This window comes from Anolis sagrei, chromosome 4 (genome assembly GCF_037176765.1).
Source record: "Anolis sagrei isolate rAnoSag1 chromosome 4, rAnoSag1.mat, whole genome shotgun sequence".
NCBI classification, from domain to species: Eukaryota; Metazoa; Chordata; class Lepidosauria; order Squamata; family Dactyloidae; genus Anolis; species Anolis sagrei.
This window is the reverse complement of record NC_090024.1, coordinates 110,977,617-110,997,716: the sequence shown is the minus strand read 5'-3', so window position 1 is coordinate 110,997,716 and position 20,100 is coordinate 110,977,617. Positions and strand designations below refer to the sequence as shown.

General features: G+C 41.5%; 1 protein-coding gene across 1 annotated transcript in view; it reads right to left on the bottom strand.

The window, feature by feature from the left end:
• Window positions 1-20,100, bottom strand: part of PTPRC (protein tyrosine phosphatase receptor type C) — a 161,301-nt gene that overhangs the window by 11,568 nt on the left and 129,633 nt on the right. Inside the window, exons 17-27 of the mRNA XM_060774568.2 lie at window positions 17,926-18,035; window positions 14,443-14,533; window positions 14,234-14,310; window positions 14,060-14,096; window positions 11,973-12,070; window positions 10,530-10,655; window positions 8,580-8,737; window positions 7,161-7,296; window positions 5,860-6,009; window positions 1,623-1,713; window positions 428-564 (exon numbers count right to left, since the gene is read on the bottom strand). Of these exons, the coding sequence (XP_060630551.2) occupies window positions 428-564; window positions 1,623-1,713; window positions 5,860-6,009; window positions 7,161-7,296; window positions 8,580-8,737; window positions 10,530-10,655; window positions 11,973-12,070; window positions 14,060-14,096; window positions 14,234-14,310; window positions 14,443-14,533; window positions 17,926-18,035 (1,211 nt within the window). The remainder of the gene's footprint in view (window positions 1-427; window positions 565-1,622; window positions 1,714-5,859; window positions 6,010-7,160; window positions 7,297-8,579; window positions 8,738-10,529; window positions 10,656-11,972; window positions 12,071-14,059; window positions 14,097-14,233; window positions 14,311-14,442; window positions 14,534-17,925; window positions 18,036-20,100) is intronic.

The following is a 20,100-nucleotide window of genomic DNA, read 5'->3' as shown; positions in this document are numbered from 1 at the left end:
TGAAATTGTCCACATGCTTGTTTTATTTCAATGGCTTCTCTGTGTAGTCTGACATGGTGAGAAATCAGCCATAGCAGAGCACGTGATGAACCAACCTGGACACAGCATTTTATTTGAGAACACAGAAATGCTGGATCACTCTCACAACTACCATGTCAGATGCTAATCAAGGTGATCAGTTGAAACATTCACACCCAGCTCCAGCAGACAAGAGTCCTTTGTCTCACCCTGGTCATTCCACAGATATATAAACCGTTTTTCCTATTTCCAACAGACCTCACTACTTCTGAGGATGCTAGCCATAGATGCAGGTGAAACGTCAGGAGAAATGCCTCTAGACCATGTGGACATATCCCGAAAAAACCTACAACAACCCAGTGATTCCGGCCATGAAAGCCTTCAACAATACATATCCAAACACACTTACGCTTATGAAAGAAGCATTGATATATTTGTTAGGTTCCTCATCACAGTCACTTTCATCATCAGAGGATTCACTGCCTTCATGTTCACTTTCTCTGCTTCCCTCCTCTTCATGTTTGAATAGCACTCTGTTGTAGTCATCTGTTGTAGCAAGGAGGTCAGAAGGGAAAAGGCTTTCAGGTCAATAGATTCATGAAAGGTCAAGGCCAACCATCATTCTGTCATAACAGAAATGTGCCTAAGCTATTCTCCGAGTAACGAAAATACCTATTTCCATTTATCAAAATTTTAACAACAAATGGATTGTTAATAATAGAACCTGCGTTAAACTATTGTAGAATTATGTAGCATCAGTGAGCCATGCTTACTTTAAAAGACAACCAGCATTCCTTGGCCACTTAACAGGATCTGCAATATTGTGGTATCTTCTAAATACTTCTTGTAATTCTGTACTTGGCACTCCCTAAAGTCTTTTGATAGTTTCTTATTGTGTGCTATTTTGACTACATAAACAACCCCATAACTTGAATATCAGAAATATAGAATAGAGTTTTATCCTAGGATGAAAAACATATTTCAGATTTGCTCACTTCTGTTCTATTTATTTATTATCAGTCTGTTTAGGGCAAGTCTGATTTTTAAAAAAACATGGTTCAGGAAGAAAACCTTTAAACTCACCCCTATCCCACATCTAGATATACATGTATGGGTGGTCGGGCTGGAGTGAGAGGGGTCTTCTATTTGTAAATAATTCAAAATTATTGGTATTATTCAGTCCCAGATGTAACATAACTCTTAACACATGCAGGGGCGGCTCAACCCATTACGCAATGTAAGCATTCGCAGAATAGTTGGTTTCGCCCAGGGGCGCTCTTGAGGCACTCAAGACCTTGACATATGTGAGTTGTAGTTACTGGGATGTATAGTCCACCTACAATCAAAGAGCATTCTGAACTCCACCAATGATGGAATTGAACCAAATATGGCACACAGAACTCCCACGATGAACAGAAAATATATATCAGTGATTGGTTGGGGGGGGGGGGCAAAATACTGTTTGCTTACACCGTTGAAAATTACCTAGGGCCGCCTCTGAACACATGGCATGTTAAAATGGGAAAAAGTGATCCTCCCCCTGCCAAATATAGACGTTGCATATAAACATTTAGAAATGATATGTAGAACAATATACTACTCACATGGAATAACTGTTGAACTTCGGTTTTTACTTTTGTTTTCATCTCTCTTGCCAGCTCTCTGGCTCTGCCAGTTTTTGTATGAAGGCAGCCTCTACAGAAAAAGATCCAGGCAGTAAAAGAACACATTCCAAATAAAAGCTGTTTACTCGGCACGATTGAAACAATACTAAATCATCTTTCAGCATTATGCTTTCTTTACTTAACATCACACAGTAGTCTACTTCTCATGTGCACCAATTCCAATAGTATTAGAAACTTAAAAACAAAAGGAATTGTGCCTGGCAGAGAAGACATATGCCCACCTTAAGGCCAAATACAGTAAGTATTCCATGTGAAAAGGCAGAGGAACGAGAGACCAGATTGCCAATATCCGCTGGATAATGGAGAAAGGCAGGGAGTTTCAGAAAAACATCTACTTCTGCTTCATTGACTATTCTAAAGCCTTTGACTGTGTGGATCATAATAAATTGTGGCAAGTTCTTGGTGGGATGGGCATCCCAAGCCACCTTGTCTCTCTCCTGAGGAATCTGTACAAGGACCAAGTAGCAACAGTAAGAACTGACCACGGAACAACAGATTGGTTCAAGATTGGGAAAGGCGTACGGCAAGGCTGCATACTCTCACCCAACCTTTTTAACTTGTATGCAGAACACATCATGCGATGTTCGGGGCTGGATGAATGCAAAGCTGGGGTGAAAATTGCTGGAAGAAACATTAACAACCTCAGATATGCAGATGACACCACCCTGATGGCCGAAAGCGAGGAGGAGCTGAGGAGCCTTCTAATCAAGGTGAAAGAAGAAAGAGCAAAAGCCGGGTTGCAGCTAAACGTCAAAAAACCAAGATTATGGCAACAAGAATGATTGACAACTGGAAAATAGAGGGAGAAACCGTGGAGGCTGTGACAGACTTTGTATTTCTAGGTGCAAAGATTACTGCAGATGCAGACTGTGGCCAGGAAATCAGAAGACGCTTACTTCTTGGGAGGAGAGCAATGTCCAGTCTCGATAAAATAGTGAAGAGTAGAGACATCAGACTGGCAACAAAGATCCGCCTAGTCAAAGCCATGGTATTCCCTGTAGTAACCTACGGATGTGAGAGCTGGACCTTAGGGAAGGCTGAGCAAAGGAAGATCGATGCTTTTGAGCTGTGGTGTTGGAGGAAAGTGCTGAGAGTGCCTTGGACTGCGAGAAGATCCAACCAGTCCATCCTCCAGGAAATAAAGCCCGACTGCTCACTGGAGGGAAAGATACTAGAGACAAAGTTGAAGTACTTTGGCCACATCATGAGGAGACAGGAAAGCCTAGAGAAGACAATTATGCTGGGGAAAGTGGAAGGCAAAAGGAAGAGGGGCCGACCAAGGGCAAGATGGATGGATGGCATCCTTGAAGTGACTGGACTGACCTTGAGGGAGCTGGGGGTGGTAACGGTCGACAGGGAGCTCTGGCGTGGGCTGGTCCATGAGGTCACGAAGAGTCGGAGACGACTGAACGAATGAACAATTCCATGTGTGGACAATATATTCCCAGATACATAACACCAGGGATAATAGTGAACCCTACTGAAATGATAGGTGTCTGGTTCAAGAATACCATACAATGATGTTGAAGGGTCGAAAACGTGTATAGAAAGGATATATTTTGTCAGACATGGATAAATTAATTCAAAAATACCAGCCCAGTGGATACGGGGATTATATTGTACTGGCATTCATAATTATCTTTTTTGATAACACTAGATAGCCAAGGGCATGATTAGACCTAAAAATGTAAATGTCAGCATGCCAGAAGAAGCAAAGACCACCAGCATTGAAGTGATCGTCCTCCGCCATCAACTCCACTGGACCGACCACATTGTCCGGATGCCCGACCACCATCTCCCAAAGCAGTTGCTCTATTCCGAACTCAAGAATGGAAAACGGAATGTTTTTTGGTAACACTAGATAGCCAAGGACATGATTGGACCTAAAAATGTAAATGTCAGCATGCTGGAAGAAGCAAAGACCACCAGCATTGAAGTGATCGTCCTCCGCCATCAACTCCACTGGACCGACCACATTGTCCGGATGCCCGACCACCATCTCCCAAAGCAGTTGCTCTATTCCGAACTCAAGAATGGAAAACGGAATGTTTTTTGATAACACTAGATAGCCAAGGACATGATTGGACCTAAAAATGTAAATGTCAGCATGCTGGAAGAAGCAAAGACCACCAGCATTGAAGTGATCGTCCTCCGCCATCAACTCCACTGGACCGACCACATTGTCCGGATGCCCGACCACCATCTCCCAAAGCAGTTGCTCTATTCCGAACTCAAGAATGGAAAACGGAATGTTTTTTGATAACACTAGATAGCCAAGGACATGATTGGACCTAAAAATGTAAATGTCAGCATGCTGGAAGAAGCAAAGACCACCAGCATTGAAGTGATCGTCCTCCGCCATCAACTCCACTGGACCGACCACGTTGTCCGGATGCCCGACCACCGTCTCCCAAAGCAGTTGCTCTATTCCGAACTCAAGAATGGAAAACGGAATGTTGGTGGGCAGGAAAAGAGATTTAAAGATGGGCTCAAAGCCAACCTTAAAAACTCTGGCATAGACACTGTAGACACTGTAGTAGGAAGCCCTGGTCCTTGAGCAGTCAAGCTGCAGGTCAGCTGTGACCGGCAGTGCTTTAGAATTTGAAGAGGTGCAAATGAGAGAAACATGCCAAGAGGAAGGCACATCAAGCCAACCCCGACCGGGACCACCTTCCACCTGGAAATGCCCTCACTGTGGGAGAGCATGCAGATCAAGAATTCTGATAACTGCAGCCAGAAACTTGTTTGATAGACAAGAGAAAACCCAACAGAAGAAGAATGGAAACTAAAAATAATGGATATAAAGAATATGGATAGACTAACTTACTTTCTGAAAGGTCATCAAGGCAAACACAAATGCCCTACAGATTGGACTTTATTAAACGTTCCCCCCCCCCCCTCAAAAAAAACAGATGGACATGATGTAATTATGAGAAGATGGAGAGACTAATTACAATTCACATGCAAGAGATCAATCTCCCAGACAGGAAAAGGATTTGGAAGTCAACAAGAAGATTTTATTTTTATTCTTATAATTTTTCTTTTTTTTCTTTTCAAGAATTTTTTCTTTCTCTTTTTTCTTTTTCTCTTTTTTACCCCATTTTTTATTTACCTTTTCTTTCCCCCCAGCCCTTTCACTCCAATCTCCATTAGTAGGGAAACATCCATACCCCCTTAACCCTATACGGCTCCGGCCCAGCGCACCTGTCCGAACGTATCTCCTTCTACGTCCTACCAGAGCTTAAGATTTTCTGGGGAGGTCCTGCTCTCGGCCCCTGCTCTCATCACAAGTGAGATTGGTGGGGACGAGGGACAGGGCCTTCTCGGTGGTGGCCCCTCGCCTGTGGAATGCACTCCCTGGGGAAATTAGGTCATCAACATCCCTCCTCTCTTTCAGAAGGAAGTTAAAAACCTGGATATGGGACCAGGCCTTTGGGTAAGCTGGCAGATGGATAAAAGACAATGATGACCAGAGTAGGAAAAGGACAATGACAATGCTGGATGGATTATGGATTTATGAACGGGCGAACGTTGACCACAAGATGATTTTATTGCTGCTATTGTATTTATTTGATTGTTTTAACTAGTTATAACTGTTGTCGTTATATTGTATTTTGTATATTGTATTTTGTGAACTGTTGGGCATCGAATTGTGCCTTTTGTAAGCCGCCCTGAGTCCCCCCTAGGGGGTTGAGAAGTGCCGGGTAGAAGCACTCCAAATAAATAAATAAAACCATAGTTAGCTTCTTCTTCTTTCCTACCCATTAAACTTCCCTACTCCCTATTCCCCCCTTTTTTCCTCCTCTTTTTTATTTTTCTTTTCTCCTTTCTTTTCCCCTAAAAATTCAATAAAAATTACTTTTTTAAAAAAGAATAGGGCTCTGCAGTCACCTACATACCCATCATCAGTACACCAATCTTGAAAGACAATCCTACTTGGACAACAAGGGATCACCTAAGTAAGTAAGTACTGACTATGGAGATGAATAAAATGATCGTAGATAGTAGAACCTTCCTTCAACAACACTGATGAAACGTGTATCTTCTACAACTTCTGGAGGTATCAGGATAGCTTAGCAAGTATAACACAACTCAAGGATCTCAATTTTCTACCACTACTTAGCATTTGTGCAGGGTTTAGAGAGGAGCAATTTACCTGGAATTCAGCTTCCAGTAGAGATGGATCACTTGAGGAATCTGTTTTCTTCAGCTGATGAAGGTAGTTGTGCAGTTCTGAGATACTGACCTCTGTTTCACCATATTGGACGTATTCAACCAAAGCTTGATGGATCAAGATGTACTGGGCCTAATGGTCCCAAAGATTCCCACAATGCATAGTGGTAAAGGAAATTGAAATATATGTAAAATTCCATTATTACACCATTATTCAGCATAGAATCGGCTCATAGAAATCTTGCTTTCCAGCAGAGAAAAGCTGTGCACGTTAAATGTCCTTCCTTGCTAAATTTATGTGTGAAGGATTGGTTTTTCAGTATGACTTGATAGCAAATCCCCTTGAATTCAATTGCTGCTTATTTCTGAGTAAACATGAGCAGAACTTGGAACAGAAGTAAAATCATTCAGAGATTCCACAGAAGTAAACCTCAAAACCTGGGTCATTTAACATAGGGCCCCCCAGCACAGTCATATAACCCAGAATATAAGGACAGACAATCCATAATATCTGCTTTGAACTGGGTTATTTGAGGTCACACTACCATATGATCCAGTTCAATGTGGATTTTATATAGCTGTGTGGAAGGGGCCATAGATGCAGCAGAATGGATAACACGGAACTATGAATGATGAACATGGAATGGCCAGATGATGTCACTCGATAATGTTTTTAACAAGATGACACCAATGATTATATGCTTTAACAATTTTATTTATGTTTTGTATTGTATTGTTGATTGTTTTTAATTGTACTTTTATGAATGCCTGACACTGAATTGTGCCAATCTGTAACCTGCCTTGAGTCACCGTATGGCTTAGAAAGGCAGTCTATAAATATTGTAAATAAATAAATAGATAGATATTCAACCAGTCACAGCTCTGTTCTGAATCTATCTGCATTTGCAACCTTTTTCTTGTCACATTTACATTTTAGGTTAATATTGAAAATTCCTTAGAGCCACATCTCTAATAACATAATGCAAACTGCTCATGATATAGAGATATGTTTCATCAAAGGGCAAAAAGGGATAACTTGAGAACAAGCCATTTTCTGAGCAACCTAAATATTATACTAATCTGCATATGCAACCTCCCATTCTGATAGAACATAAAGAAGGCTCCACCACGTGGTATGTAATTTCCTTAAACTAGAGCCAGCATGAATAATGGTGGTATATCATGGGAGCTAAAGTCTTAATAAGTTGGTAAAGGGCATCCACCCAATGCTCTAATAGTTATAAATCATTCTGCATTTCAAGATTGTTCTGTTTGGACACCTACCTCTACTTGAACCATGAGGCATCGCTGACGCCTTAGCTTTACAACATAGCCATAAACATCTACTCTTCCTTCAGATTCCAGACCCTCCAGCATTGCATCTATTCCAATGTAGGTTCCTGTGCGCCCAACACCAGCACTGAGAACATAGTAATAAAGGGGAAATAACTATCAAATTGCCAATATTCACAAAAAATAAATAGAAGGCACAGTGGGTTAAAGCGCTGAGCTGCTGAGCTTGATGACCGAAAGGTCGCAGGTTCGATTCCGGGGAGCGGTGTGAGCTTCTGCTGTCAGCCCTAGCTTCTGCCAACCTAGCAGTTTGAAAACATGCACATGTGAGTAGATCAATAGGTACCGCTCCGACAGGAAGGTAACGGCGCTCCATGCAGTCATGCCAGCCACATGACCTTGGAGATGTCAATGGATAACACCGGCTCTTCGGCTTAGAAAGGGAGATGATCACCACACCCGAGTCAGACATGACTGGACTTAATGTCAGGGGACAACCTTTACCTTTTATTAAAGGAACTCAAGCAAAAATTTGATTTCAGGATTATCTCTGAGATACATAACTTTAAAGTGAGTGATCAAGATATCAAACTAGTTGAAGACTTTTTATTCCTGAACTCAATCAAAAATCAAATTCTAGACTATAACCAAGAAATCAGAAGATTTGGGAAAGTAGCTATAAAGGAACTAGGTAAGGCAATTGCAAAACTGTATCACCGAATACCACGATCAGGAACAACCATGCCACAGTATTCCTATTTCCTATGTATGGCTGTGAAAGCATGACAGTGTTGGGAATCAGCCTTGTTTGTGTTCCAGGATGATCATGATGCTTCTGATGTGGGCAATGATGTGGGCAATGCTGTGAGAAATGATGGGAGAAATGATGGTGCTGAGGCTGAGGTGCAAGATGGAGATTGTTTGGTCAATGATTTTCTTGCAGACAATGACAGAGAGGCCCCAGTGCAAAGGGCAGTTTCTCATGAAAATATTCCTGCTGGGCATAGGGAAGATGGTTTACTCCCTCTGTGAGCTCTCAAGGTTTTGGTTTGGAAAACAATCTGACACCTGGAAATGAACAGCCAGAAAGCAATCTGAAAAACAGGCGGCTGGAGTTCAGCCAGGACCAACAACAAACTCAAGGTTTACGTCTCTCCAAAAGGCTTCGTCAGATAAGAGTCAAGGGTGGGGGAAAACGAAACCAGTTTCTGGGTTTTGGGATATAAGGTTTGCTTCAAGGGAAAACCTGTTAGATCAGGCATCGTTTGGAAATCAAGTTCATGTGCTGTGGAAATCCTGTTCAAGGGGACTTGTTCTTGTGGATACTTCTGTTATGTAATATTATACATGCAGACCAAAACTCACTCAATGTAAATCATCAGCAAAGCTTATTGTTCATTCAAATCTTACCTGCAATGAACCACGATTGGGCCACTGAAAAAATTGCTTAATGCATTAACTCTGCGGCGCAGCTTGAGAAGGAGATGGGCCTCATCAGGCACTCCATGGTCTGGCCAACTAGTGAACTGAATGTGGGTCACATCTCTCCCGGTTGTCTTTTCTCTTCTCTAGAAAGATGAATATGTTGATGTAAATATTCATTTCAGTATCAAGACAGGTAGTAAAGAAGTTAGGAGAATCCGAATTGACGGTATTTGGTCCAAACTGGAACAAAGCTGTTGTGAAATGCCTTCCACACAAAACTAACACTGTTACAGAAGCCTGCAAGGTGACTTCCTCAGTTTATTCTGTATAAGAAGAGGGAAGATTTCAGGCTTCTAGAATCTATTATGTCTTTCATATGAATGATGTTACATCATCCCCAGCCCAGAGCAAACTGTTTTGAATACTAGACTAGAACTAAACACAGAGCTCACCAAACAACACTACTAGAATGTTTCCTTATTTCAGCTTTATAATTTAGGATTGGAAGAGAGTCATTTTACTGCAACATTGGTTAAATAATTGAGAGTCAGAAACTAATTCACCCCACACTAATTTCTGTACCTCCTTCCATACTTCCTCTATTTCTCCAAAGCAAATATTGTATTTCAGTAGAATGTTGATCATTTCCACCTCTCCACCAAAGCCAACATCGATACCGAAATACAACACCGCCTGAGCTCTGCAAGTGCAGCATTTTTCTGAATGAAGCAGAGAGTGTTTGAGGACCAAGGTGCTTGTTTATAGAGCTATTGTCCTCCCAACCCTGATATATGCCTGTGAAACATGGACTGTCTACAGACGTCACATGCAACTCCTGGAACGATTCCATCAGCGCTGCCTCCAGAAAATCCTGCAAATCTCTTGGGAAGACAGGCGGACAAACATCAGCATGCTGGAAGAAGCAAGGACCACCAGCATCGAAGCGATGGTCCTCCGCCATCAACTCCGCTGGACTGGCCATGCTGTCCGGATGCCCGACCACCGTCTCCCAAAGCAGTTGCTCTACTCCGAACTCAAGAACGGAAAACCGAATGTTGGTGGACAGGAAAAGAGATTTAAAGATGGGCTCAAAGCCAATCTTAAAAACTCTGGCATAGACACAGAGAACTGGGAAGCCCTGGCCCTTGACCGCTACAGCTGGAGGCCAGCTGTGACCAGCAGTGCTGTAGAATTTGAAGAGGCACGAATGGAGCGTGAAAGGGAGAAGCATGCCAAGAGGAAGGCGCATCAAGCCAGCCCTGACTGAGACCGCCTTCCACCTGGAAATCAATGCCCTAACTGCGGAAGAAGATGCAGAGCAAGAATAAGGCTCCACAGCCACATACGGACCCACAAGAATACTGGAAGACAATCATCCTCATAAAATGAGGAATCACCTAAGTAAGTAAGTATACAATACATAATAATAATAATCATCATCATCATCTTTAGGTTCTTGTGGGTTTTTTCGGGCTATAGGGCCATGTTCTAGAGGCATTTCTCCTAACGTTTCGCCTGCATCTATCGCAAGCATCCTCAGAGGTAATGAGGATGCTTGCCATAGATGCAGGCGAAATGTTAGGAGAAATGCCTCTAGAACATGGCCCTATAGCCCGAAAAAACCCACAAGAACCTAGTGATTCCAGCCATGAAAGCCTTCGACAATACATCATCATCTTTATTTATACCCCGCCACCCTCTCCCCAATGGGGACTCGGGGCAGCTAACATGTCATAGTGCATAGACTGAAATAATAGAATATGAATGAGAAATATCCTTGCACCTATAATGTCTTGGTTCATATTTCTCTTCAGCCAGTGAACATACTAGGTGATGCTAGGCAAATTTCAATTGCATAGATAACAACATCTCCTGGAGTTATAAGGATTACTTGAAGAGTCTACATAAGGCTCCCCAAGTGTTATTATTACTCACATTTGTGATGTGCAGCTTCTGAATGTTGTAATCGGGACATATTTTGCATTCATTAATTTTCACGAGGATATCCCCATAAGCTGCACTCTCCTCCTCCATGGATGGCCAGTATTTGGCACACTTGATCTACAGAAATATAAAGCCATCTAATCTCAAGAACCATAATAAAAACATAATCTTCTACCTCTGAGGATACTTGCCATAGCAAGCAGGCAAAACGTCAGGAGAGAATGCCTCTAGAACAGGAGTCCTCAAACTTTTTAAACAGAGGGCCAGGTCACAGTCCCTCAAACTGCTGGAGGGCCGGATTATAATTTAAAAAAAACAACAACACCATGAATGAATTCCTATGCACATTGCACATATCTTATTAGTAGTGCAAATAACATTTTAAAACAATTTAATAATTAAAATGAACAACAACTTTAACAAATATAAACTTAATAGTATTTCAATAGGAAATGTGGGCCTCCTTTTGGCTGATGAGATAGGATTGTTGTTGTTGTGGTTGTGTGCTTTCAAGTCGTTTCAGACTTAGGTTGACCCTGAGCGAGGGCCAGATAAATGACCTTGGAGGGCCACATCTGGCCCTCGGGCCTTAGTTTGAGGACCCCTGGTGTAGATCCATCCTTAGGCAGACAAAATGCCAGGAAGTCAGAAGTAAATATTAGGCCTGGGTAACAACGGAAAAATTTGTTTCTAAAATCGATTCGTTTTTTGGGGTTTTTTGCATTTCGATATTTAAAAGAATTCCGAAATTTTCCTTTAAAAAAGTTCGATATTTACGAAATTTCGTAAATGGTAAAAAATTACAAAACAATAACGAAACAATAACGAATCGATTCATTAATGGCGGCCGCGATCACGCAATACGCTAAAAAAACTTCTGAAGCTTCCCTCTCCCTCTGTTGTTGACTGTTGGTGTGATATTATATTTTTTTTTCACTAATTAAACAAAAAACAACTATAAAACTTGCCCCAGACATGCGGAAATAATAACGAAACGACCTCAAACCAATAACGAAACAAATACATAACGAAATACGAAGCATTTACGAAACGAATTGAAAAATTCATTTCATTTTTAAGTTGCTCCAGAATGGTTCGTTATCGCTTCGTTAACAAAAAAAATAACGAATTTTTAACGAATTACGAATTAACGAAACGAAACCGCCCAGCCCTAGTAAATATATATACGAGAAAGAGCACCAAAAGAATTCATTGCATAAACGCTGTTCAAGGAAGCAGACCTTTTCTAATTCAAAGAAATAATGGGGAAGTAAACAAATCACAAGTCTATCAATAATAATTAGTATTTTTATATGATGTACTACAATATCATCAAATGCCTTTGTACATTGTCTCAGTTATTGTGGTGGCAAAAGGAATGCATGAAAGAAACAATAGTAAATATTTTACAATAACTGCAATAATATGTCTTACCCTGTTTCCTTCCTCACAGCGAGTCACCATAACAACAATGGTTGCCTTTTGCTCCCAAATCATTCTCCAGAAATCATCTGTTGTCTCATCCTTGGGCCCTGATAAAGAGATTATTTTAAACACTTAAAATTAATCAAAGACCAGCATTTTCAACTGCAATTGATTCTTTCTTTTAGTATATGCTTGGAGCTATCCATAAGCATCAAGTGAATTTAATTTTGGAACAAGCAGAAACTTCATTTTGGCAAGTTGCTACAGAACAGAAAAGAAACAGGTGAAAGTAACATTATATAGGTCACAATATTACCTTTAATGCATTACTTTGCATACAAATGTTCCTTTTGAAAGTGATATAACAAGTAGCAGCAATTTTTCATATTTATTTATTTGAAGTTCGCACTTGTACCCTTGCGCTTTGCTACTCTGCTGCTGAATATGCATGACTAGTGTGGAATACATCGCACCACATTAAAATGGTGGATGTGGCCCTTAATGAGACCTGCCACATTATCACAGGATATCTATGTCCTACACTGCTGGAGAACCTATACTGTTTAGCTGGTATTGCAACACCTAACATCCGACGGAAAGTAGCAGCATGTAATGAAAGGACCAAGGCATTGAAATCTCCAGCCCATTCTCTGTTCGGATATCAACCAGTATGCCAACACCTTAAATCATTTTCCTAAGATCCACAGAGATATTCACAGGAACACCTCAGCAAACGAGAGTCCAGAAGTGGCAGGCTAAAACCCAGAACCTCAATTAGTGGCTTATCCCAAATGAGAAACGGGGGGCCCTGGGCACATAAAAGACCGGGCGACTTGGAAGGCACTGAACAGACTGCACTCTGGCACCATGAAATGGAGTGCCAACCTTAGGAAATGGGGCTACAAACATGCAAGTGTGAAGAAGAGTAAACCACAGGCTACTTAGTACAATGCAGTCTGAGCCCTGGCACAGTGGCACCAGAGGCACTCAAAGTGGCCAGCTTCTAGTCAAAGGAAATCTAGTATAATGCCAAGTTTTTAACTTTGTGTTTTTGAATACATTACAACTGTATTCTCAATTCTGTATTCTCAATTCTGTATTCTGTATTTTTGAATACATTATAACTGTATTCTCAATTTATTGCTTCTGACACGATAAATAAATTTTGAGATTTTCTTCTATTTTAGTTTCTTATTGTTTTAGTTAGAATCCATTCATCAAAAAGGAACTAAAAATAGTGATCATCATAATGAGTAACTTAATACTTTGATTTAGCAAAAGTACAGCAGCAGTGAGTTAATTCTTAGAATAAATAACAATAAAAAAGCTTTAAAAAAGAAATTCAGACTTCAAAGACCTTGTTATAACTCTGGAATGTATTGTAAAGTGCATATGCAAGAGTTGAATGAAAAGTAATGCCTCCATCTTCGTAACTCCTCAACAGATGGCAGTACTGGTATGCGGCAGGTACTGGCTTGTTCAGTAGACTCTCCTCTACAGTTCCATTTTGGCAGGAAGTGTTAGAATTGAATGGTTGTGTTGTTAAAGTGCAAAGTATAGAACCCTGTGCAGATGGTCAGTCGATGCGACTTAAGCAACGTGCAATTATTGAATTCTTGACATCAGAAGGTGTCACCCCAAAGGAGATTAATCAGAGAATACAAGCTGTTTGTGGTGATTGTGTTGATGTGAGGACCGTGTGTCGTTGGGCGAGTAAGTTTAAAGATGTTGAGGTGACACCTTCTGCTGTCAAGAATTTTAATGACCAACCCTATGCTCAGGGTTCCATACTTCACACTTTAACAACACAACCGTTCAATGCTAAGGCTCCCTGCCAAAATGGAACTGTAGAGGAAAGTCTACTGAACAAGCCAGTATCTGCCATCTGTTGAGGAGTTATGAAGGTGGAGGCATTACTTTTCATTCAACCCTCATATCTTAGATTATCAGTATGTTATCATTCTCAATTGTTTATTTCCCCAGAAAAATAAAAACCATAGAAAGTGGAAATGAGACAGGTATATTTGTATTATTTTCTTAGAAGAGAAAAAATACAAAAGATAACAAAAAGGGTGAAGAAAAGAAAAATAGCAAACCTTGTGCAGCAATGTATTTCCTTGGTTCTTTGAAACCCTATGATAGAAAAATCATATTATTATTATTATAATACCATAAGTGCTAACAGATACTAGTTGTTATATATCTGCAAGAATTAGAAGATAATGAATGGTATTTCAACTTTTAGATGCTTCTTGGTGAAAATGACTCACATCAATATGGCTTGCATTTATGTAGTCAGATCCGGGGTCACCGGCTATTGCTGAAAGCTCCACACGGTTGTAGTCATCTATAGGTATTTGAAACAAAAAAGACAAAATGCTTGAAACAGTGCAGTTTGGTATAATTTCAGAGAGAAGAAAGAGTGATATAATTTCAGAGGGTAGTGAGAGTGCTTAAAAAGTACAATACAAGTACTTACAAGGGAGGATATCAACGTAACGATTTTTGTTCTGGTTGTAAGATTTGCGTGCATCTTTTATAGTGAATTTGCTGAAGACTCTGGGAATACTCTGCAAAAGGGAAACCCAACAGCGTAAAACTTTCATGTTTAGAAAGGTGTCAGATAGTTTGGCATAATAACTTTCTATCTTGAATACAGTCTTACATATGCCGTCCTCAAGATTTTATTTAAAAAAACTTTTAAAAAACAGTAACATTTGCATTGAGAAGTATTTTCTGACCTTAATGTGAAATTTAACATATTGCATGTGTTCTGTCGCGCGCTGGGCTTGAGATGAATTGCTTTTAAAACAGGACGTGCAACTTTAGCCCAGCAGGAAGCCAGGGGGCCCAAAGAGAAATTTTTAAAGGATTTTCACCATAAACAGTCTTTAGAAGGCTTGTGAAATATAACAAAGTCTTTATTGGGTGAACAATCAACAGAAACTTCTTTTGTATTCAAAAGGTTAAACAAATGCTTCCAGGCTTTCATGCAACTGGTGGCTTCTAACTGTTACTTTACTCTAAAGGAAAATCCCTTTCCAAACTTCTCCCAGGCTAACTGTGAACCTAAACCTAACTGATGTGGATCCACTACCGGGCTGAACTGCGTCTCAAATGCTGAATGGACCTACCAGTAGGCCTGTAGTCACTTAGTTGGAGTTCTTGATGTTTGAAGCTGTTATTCTTTCTGAAATTCCTCAGGGCTGTAAGGCTATTTCCCTGGGAACCATTGGGAATCCTTAGATGCTCTTAAGACTGTTCTCCCCCGGGAAGTCTTAAGGGTTGAAGCTTTTGCACAGGAGAAGTCTGTCCACATCCTGTACATTGACTTTCCTGGCTGAGACTGACTGAAAATGGCTCCCTTCCCTTCTCAGTTGCCTTGAGCAAGGGAGGGACCAAACTTAACGATGATGCAAACTTTAACAGGAAGCCACCCTTCTGCAGAATCCCAAGCCATGGGCTGCAAGCGAACACTTAATACAAAGCAAATAAAGTGGGAGCTTCTGGTACAGCTGTACCAGCACATCATGATTTTAAAATGACCCACATCCACAGCCATAAAAAGAAATAACAAGTGGCTAACTAAATCTAGTCTGGTTAATTTAAGAATTAACAATACTATAGATATATACATTTATATAAAAAGATTTATTATGTGTAGATCCTATGTGAATGATAGACAATTATAATAAACATTTGCATATATATTACTAATCTTCTAACAAAAGAAATTAACTTTAAGAGATGTATATAGTTGATGGCCATCAAGAGTAGAAAAAGTAGATTTTTAATTACTTAATTTAGTTTATTTATTTATTTACTAGCTGTCCCCTGCCACTCCTTGCTGTGGCCCACATGGGGTTTGTGCCCAATTCTATCATTGGTGGGGTTAAGAATGCTATGTGATTGTAGGTGAACTATAAATCCCTGCAACTACAACTCCCAAATGTCAAGGTTCTATTTTCCCTAAACTCCACCAGTGTTATCATTTGGGCATATTGAGTATTCGTGTAGCGTTTGGTCCAGATTCATCATTGTTTGAGTCCACAGTGATCTCTGGATGTAGGTGAACTACAACTCCAAAACCAAGGGACACTGCCCACAAAACCTTTCTAGTGTTTCCCGTTAGTCATGGGGGTTCTGTATTCCAAGTTTGGTTCAATTCCATCATTGGTGGGGTTCAGAATGCTCTTTGATTGTAGGTGAACTATAAATCCCAGCAACTAGAACTCCCAAATGACAAAATCATTTTTTTTAGTGAAGGACATACATTGGGTTGTTAGGTGTCTTGTGTCCAAATTTGATGTCAATTCCCCCAGCAGTTTTTGAGTTATGTTAATCCCACAAACGAACATTACATTTTTATTTATACAGATTTAGTGTAGTTGTATACCATCCTTCTCAGCCCTCAGGTGACTCAGGGTGGTTTACAATGGCCGAAAAGTAAAGAAAGGACTATATAAGAAGATAAAATAAATCAACACAGATCCTGGAGGATAATCTGTTACTCTTGCTACAGAAGAGGTCATAGTTGGAACTTTTTTTTCTTTTACTTTATTTCCTCCCTATACTAAAGAATATGTATAACTATACTCCCTTCTCCTCTATGTATTTGACAATACAATAGACTCATGTGTAGAACTATTTAACTAGATATGGCTGCATGAGAAAGGAGTAGATCTGCGCACAACAATGTTGTACTTGACACATCTCAAAGGTGGTACTTGACATCTTACTCCTGAGTAGACATGGATAGATATGAACCATGCTTTGTAGGAAAATGTCCACCCTGGCCATATTCACACTGTTTAAAGGTGGATCTCAAGACTCTCCCCAAATTCCTATTCCTGCTGTGAAAAGGGGTTTCAACTCTTGCAATAGAGGTTACTACTACTACTACTACTACTACTAATAATAATAATAATAATAATACTTTATTTGTACCCCGCTACCATCTCCCCAAGGGACTCGGTGCGGCTTACATGAGGCCGAGCCCAAATACAACAACACAAGCAATAATAACAACAATACAAGCAATTAAAATAAAAACATGGACAATAAAATAATGCAACATTAACAGTAAGACCACACGATTAAAACTATGGGGAGGCCAAATGTAAAATTAAAATTGAAAGTAATGCTGGAACATGGGCGAACAAAGTGATGGGGCGTTTGTGGAAAACATACAAGCAGACCTAAAAATAATGTAAAGTGCTTTGGAGGACAAAGAGCTATGGAATCATTATTCTGGGAACAGCCACATCTTCAAGCTCCTCCTAAAGACTGCCAGAGTTGGGGCCTGCCTGATGTCCTTAGGAAGTGAGTTCCAGAGTCGAGGGGCCACCACTGAAAAGGCCCTCTTCTCTTGTCCCCACCAATCGCGCCTGCAATGCTGGTGGGATCGAGAGCAGGGTGATCGGAGAGATCGTGTGGGTTTGTATACAGAGATGCGGTCACGCAGGTAGGCAGGTCCCAAACCATTCAGGGCTTTGTAAGTAAGAACCTGCAGGTTGGGAGCTTCCTAGTCCACACCAAGAAAATCCAAGTATAAATTCCAAAAATCCTGACATTCAATTGATTTATTGGCTTGTTTATTTTTAATAAACAAGAGGCTCCCAGTGACACAGTGGGTTAAAGTGCAGAGCTGCTGAACTTGCTGACTGAATGGTCACAGGTTCAAATCCGGGGAGCGGCATGAGCTCCCGCTGTTAACCCCAGCTTTGCCAACCGAGCAGTTCAAAAATGCAAATGTGAGTGGATCAATAGGTACCGCTCCAGTGGGAAGGTAACGGTGCTCCATGCAGTCATGCTGGCCACATGACCTTGGTGGTGTCTATGGACAATGCTGGCTCTTCAGCTTAGAAATGGAGATGAGCACCAATCCCCAAAGTCGGACATGAGTGGACTTAATGTCAAGGGAAAACCTTTACCTTTTATTTATTTTTGATAGTGCACCAACCTGAAATTCTTCCAGGAAAAGCCTTCCTTCATCTGCTATATTTCTCCTATATGTTTCCCATAACGATTCTGCAGGAATTGGCTCTATGCTCATCAGCTGCCTTTCATCATCTTTTTAAAAAGACAGAGATACAAATTGCTTGTATTGTGAATAATGTCCAGAGATATACATATATAAAATGCATGCTAAATTGCCCATTGCTTAGTTATATAGTAAAATGTGCAGATTTTGCTTTTGAATGCCATTATAATAACACTTTTTTACATCACATATATTTAAGCCTTCAATGATCAAAATAATTTTTCCCCAGACTCCTCACAGGTCACAACTTTACCATGGCTACCCAAAGACTTGCTTTTCTCTGCTGTCTCTCTCAAAAAGATGAAAGGGAACCACATCACTTCTTGTTGCCATTTAGAGAAGGACTGCAGAGGAAAATGTAGTATGGGGTTCTTCGATAAAAACTACACAACTACATGCTATCTCTACTACTATAAGACTATAACAAAGTGAGTATTAAAAATAACAGAACCGAAAGACTAAACCAAAACACACACATACACTCAAACAAACATATACAAGATCTACAAATTTTCCACTCTCTGTCCAATGGTTATTAATCCTTATTAGTCTACTCCTTTTAAATGATATTATATAGTTACACTAGCCATCCCTTGCCACGCGTTGCTGTGGCCCAGTCTGGTGATCTGGAAAAGTAATGAGAAGGGACTCTCCACACCAACGCAGTTGGTGGGGAGAGCGATTTGCCCCACCCCCTGAAGGGAGAGAATGGGAGGTTCCATTTAGAACCTCCTGGAAAAGGGGCGGGGGCTGTCTTACCATGTGAGCCAGCTCCCCTCCTTCAGTCTTGTCTGACTTTCGGAGAGGCAAGACGTATCTTGAAGAGCTCCAGGTCGGTCTTGCAGCTAGTTGGGAAGGAGGGAGCTGCTCTCCTTCCCCGTGGGGATTCACTACGGAGCTTCAGCCCAAAAGTGAAGGGACGGGGCGTGGGATTGGCGGCCGCCTTTCCCTCGCCATCCTTTGTATAGCCGGCGAGCCTGGCGAGTTCAGCGGTGCGCTGTTGGCGCCTGATTAAGCAGCTGTGGCTGCCGGCCTGGTTTGCTGCGCCTGTGCGCGGTTGGCGCCTGATTAAGCAGCTGTGGCTGCCGGCCTGGTTTGCTGCGCCTGCCGTTTCGAGCGGCGTACGGTTTGCGCTCGCGCGCGGTCCCGCTGGCGCCGGCCGCCTTTTTTCATGTTCGCTCTGCTGGAAGGGCGCGGGGGGCTAAGGCCGCGCAGGGAGAGGCCCGCGGCGAGTTACAGGCGTGTGCCGCGTGTTAGAAGAGGGCCGATTGCTCCTGCAGGGCGCTTACGGCGCGATCACGCCAGGCGTGCGTTTGGGCGCGCGCTGCTGTTGCTAATGGCGGGAATTTTTTGCAGCCGCCGACATTGTGATTCACTTGTGATGCAGTTCGGGGCTTTGGCGGCTGCGGCCGCCATTTTGGCCCGTTTTGATGGCGGTTTCTCTATGCAGGCTGCGGTCGCCATTTTGTGGGTGGCTGGTGTAATGAGGCGCTTTGGCAAGGCCCCTTGGTGTGGGGCTTATTACTGGGCGAGTAGGGTGGGGTGAATGTTGGTAATTGTATGAGATATTTTACCCCAACCCCCCCCCCCTTGTTTTCAGCTAAAAGTATTAAATAAACAAAATAAGGATATGTTACAGCTGGGAGTATGTGGCTGCAGGCTACATGCTTCTAGTGGAATGTTGAACCAGGGTGCACTCCTGCTTGTTAACAGCAATACCTAAACACTCCTGCTTATCACTGAGGCCATGTTTTCACAGCTGTGGTTAAGTAAGCTGATTAAAATTTGAGCGTGTGGCGTCTTTATTCGCTCTGAGATTCTATTATTCTAAGCAGGCGAGGGTGGTGGCACATGGTGCCTCTTCCAACTCTTTGATTCTATGATTCCATTATCCTGTGAACAGGAGAGGGTCATGGCACATGGTACCTTTTCCAACTCTTTGATTCTATGATTCTATTGTACTGTGAGCAGGAGAGGGTGTTGGCACATGGTGCTTCTTCCAACTCTTTGATTCTATGATTCTAAGGCACCATGGGCGCCGTGGGCTTGATTAGAGGAATGCCACATGAATAATGCTGACATTAAGAGGGAACA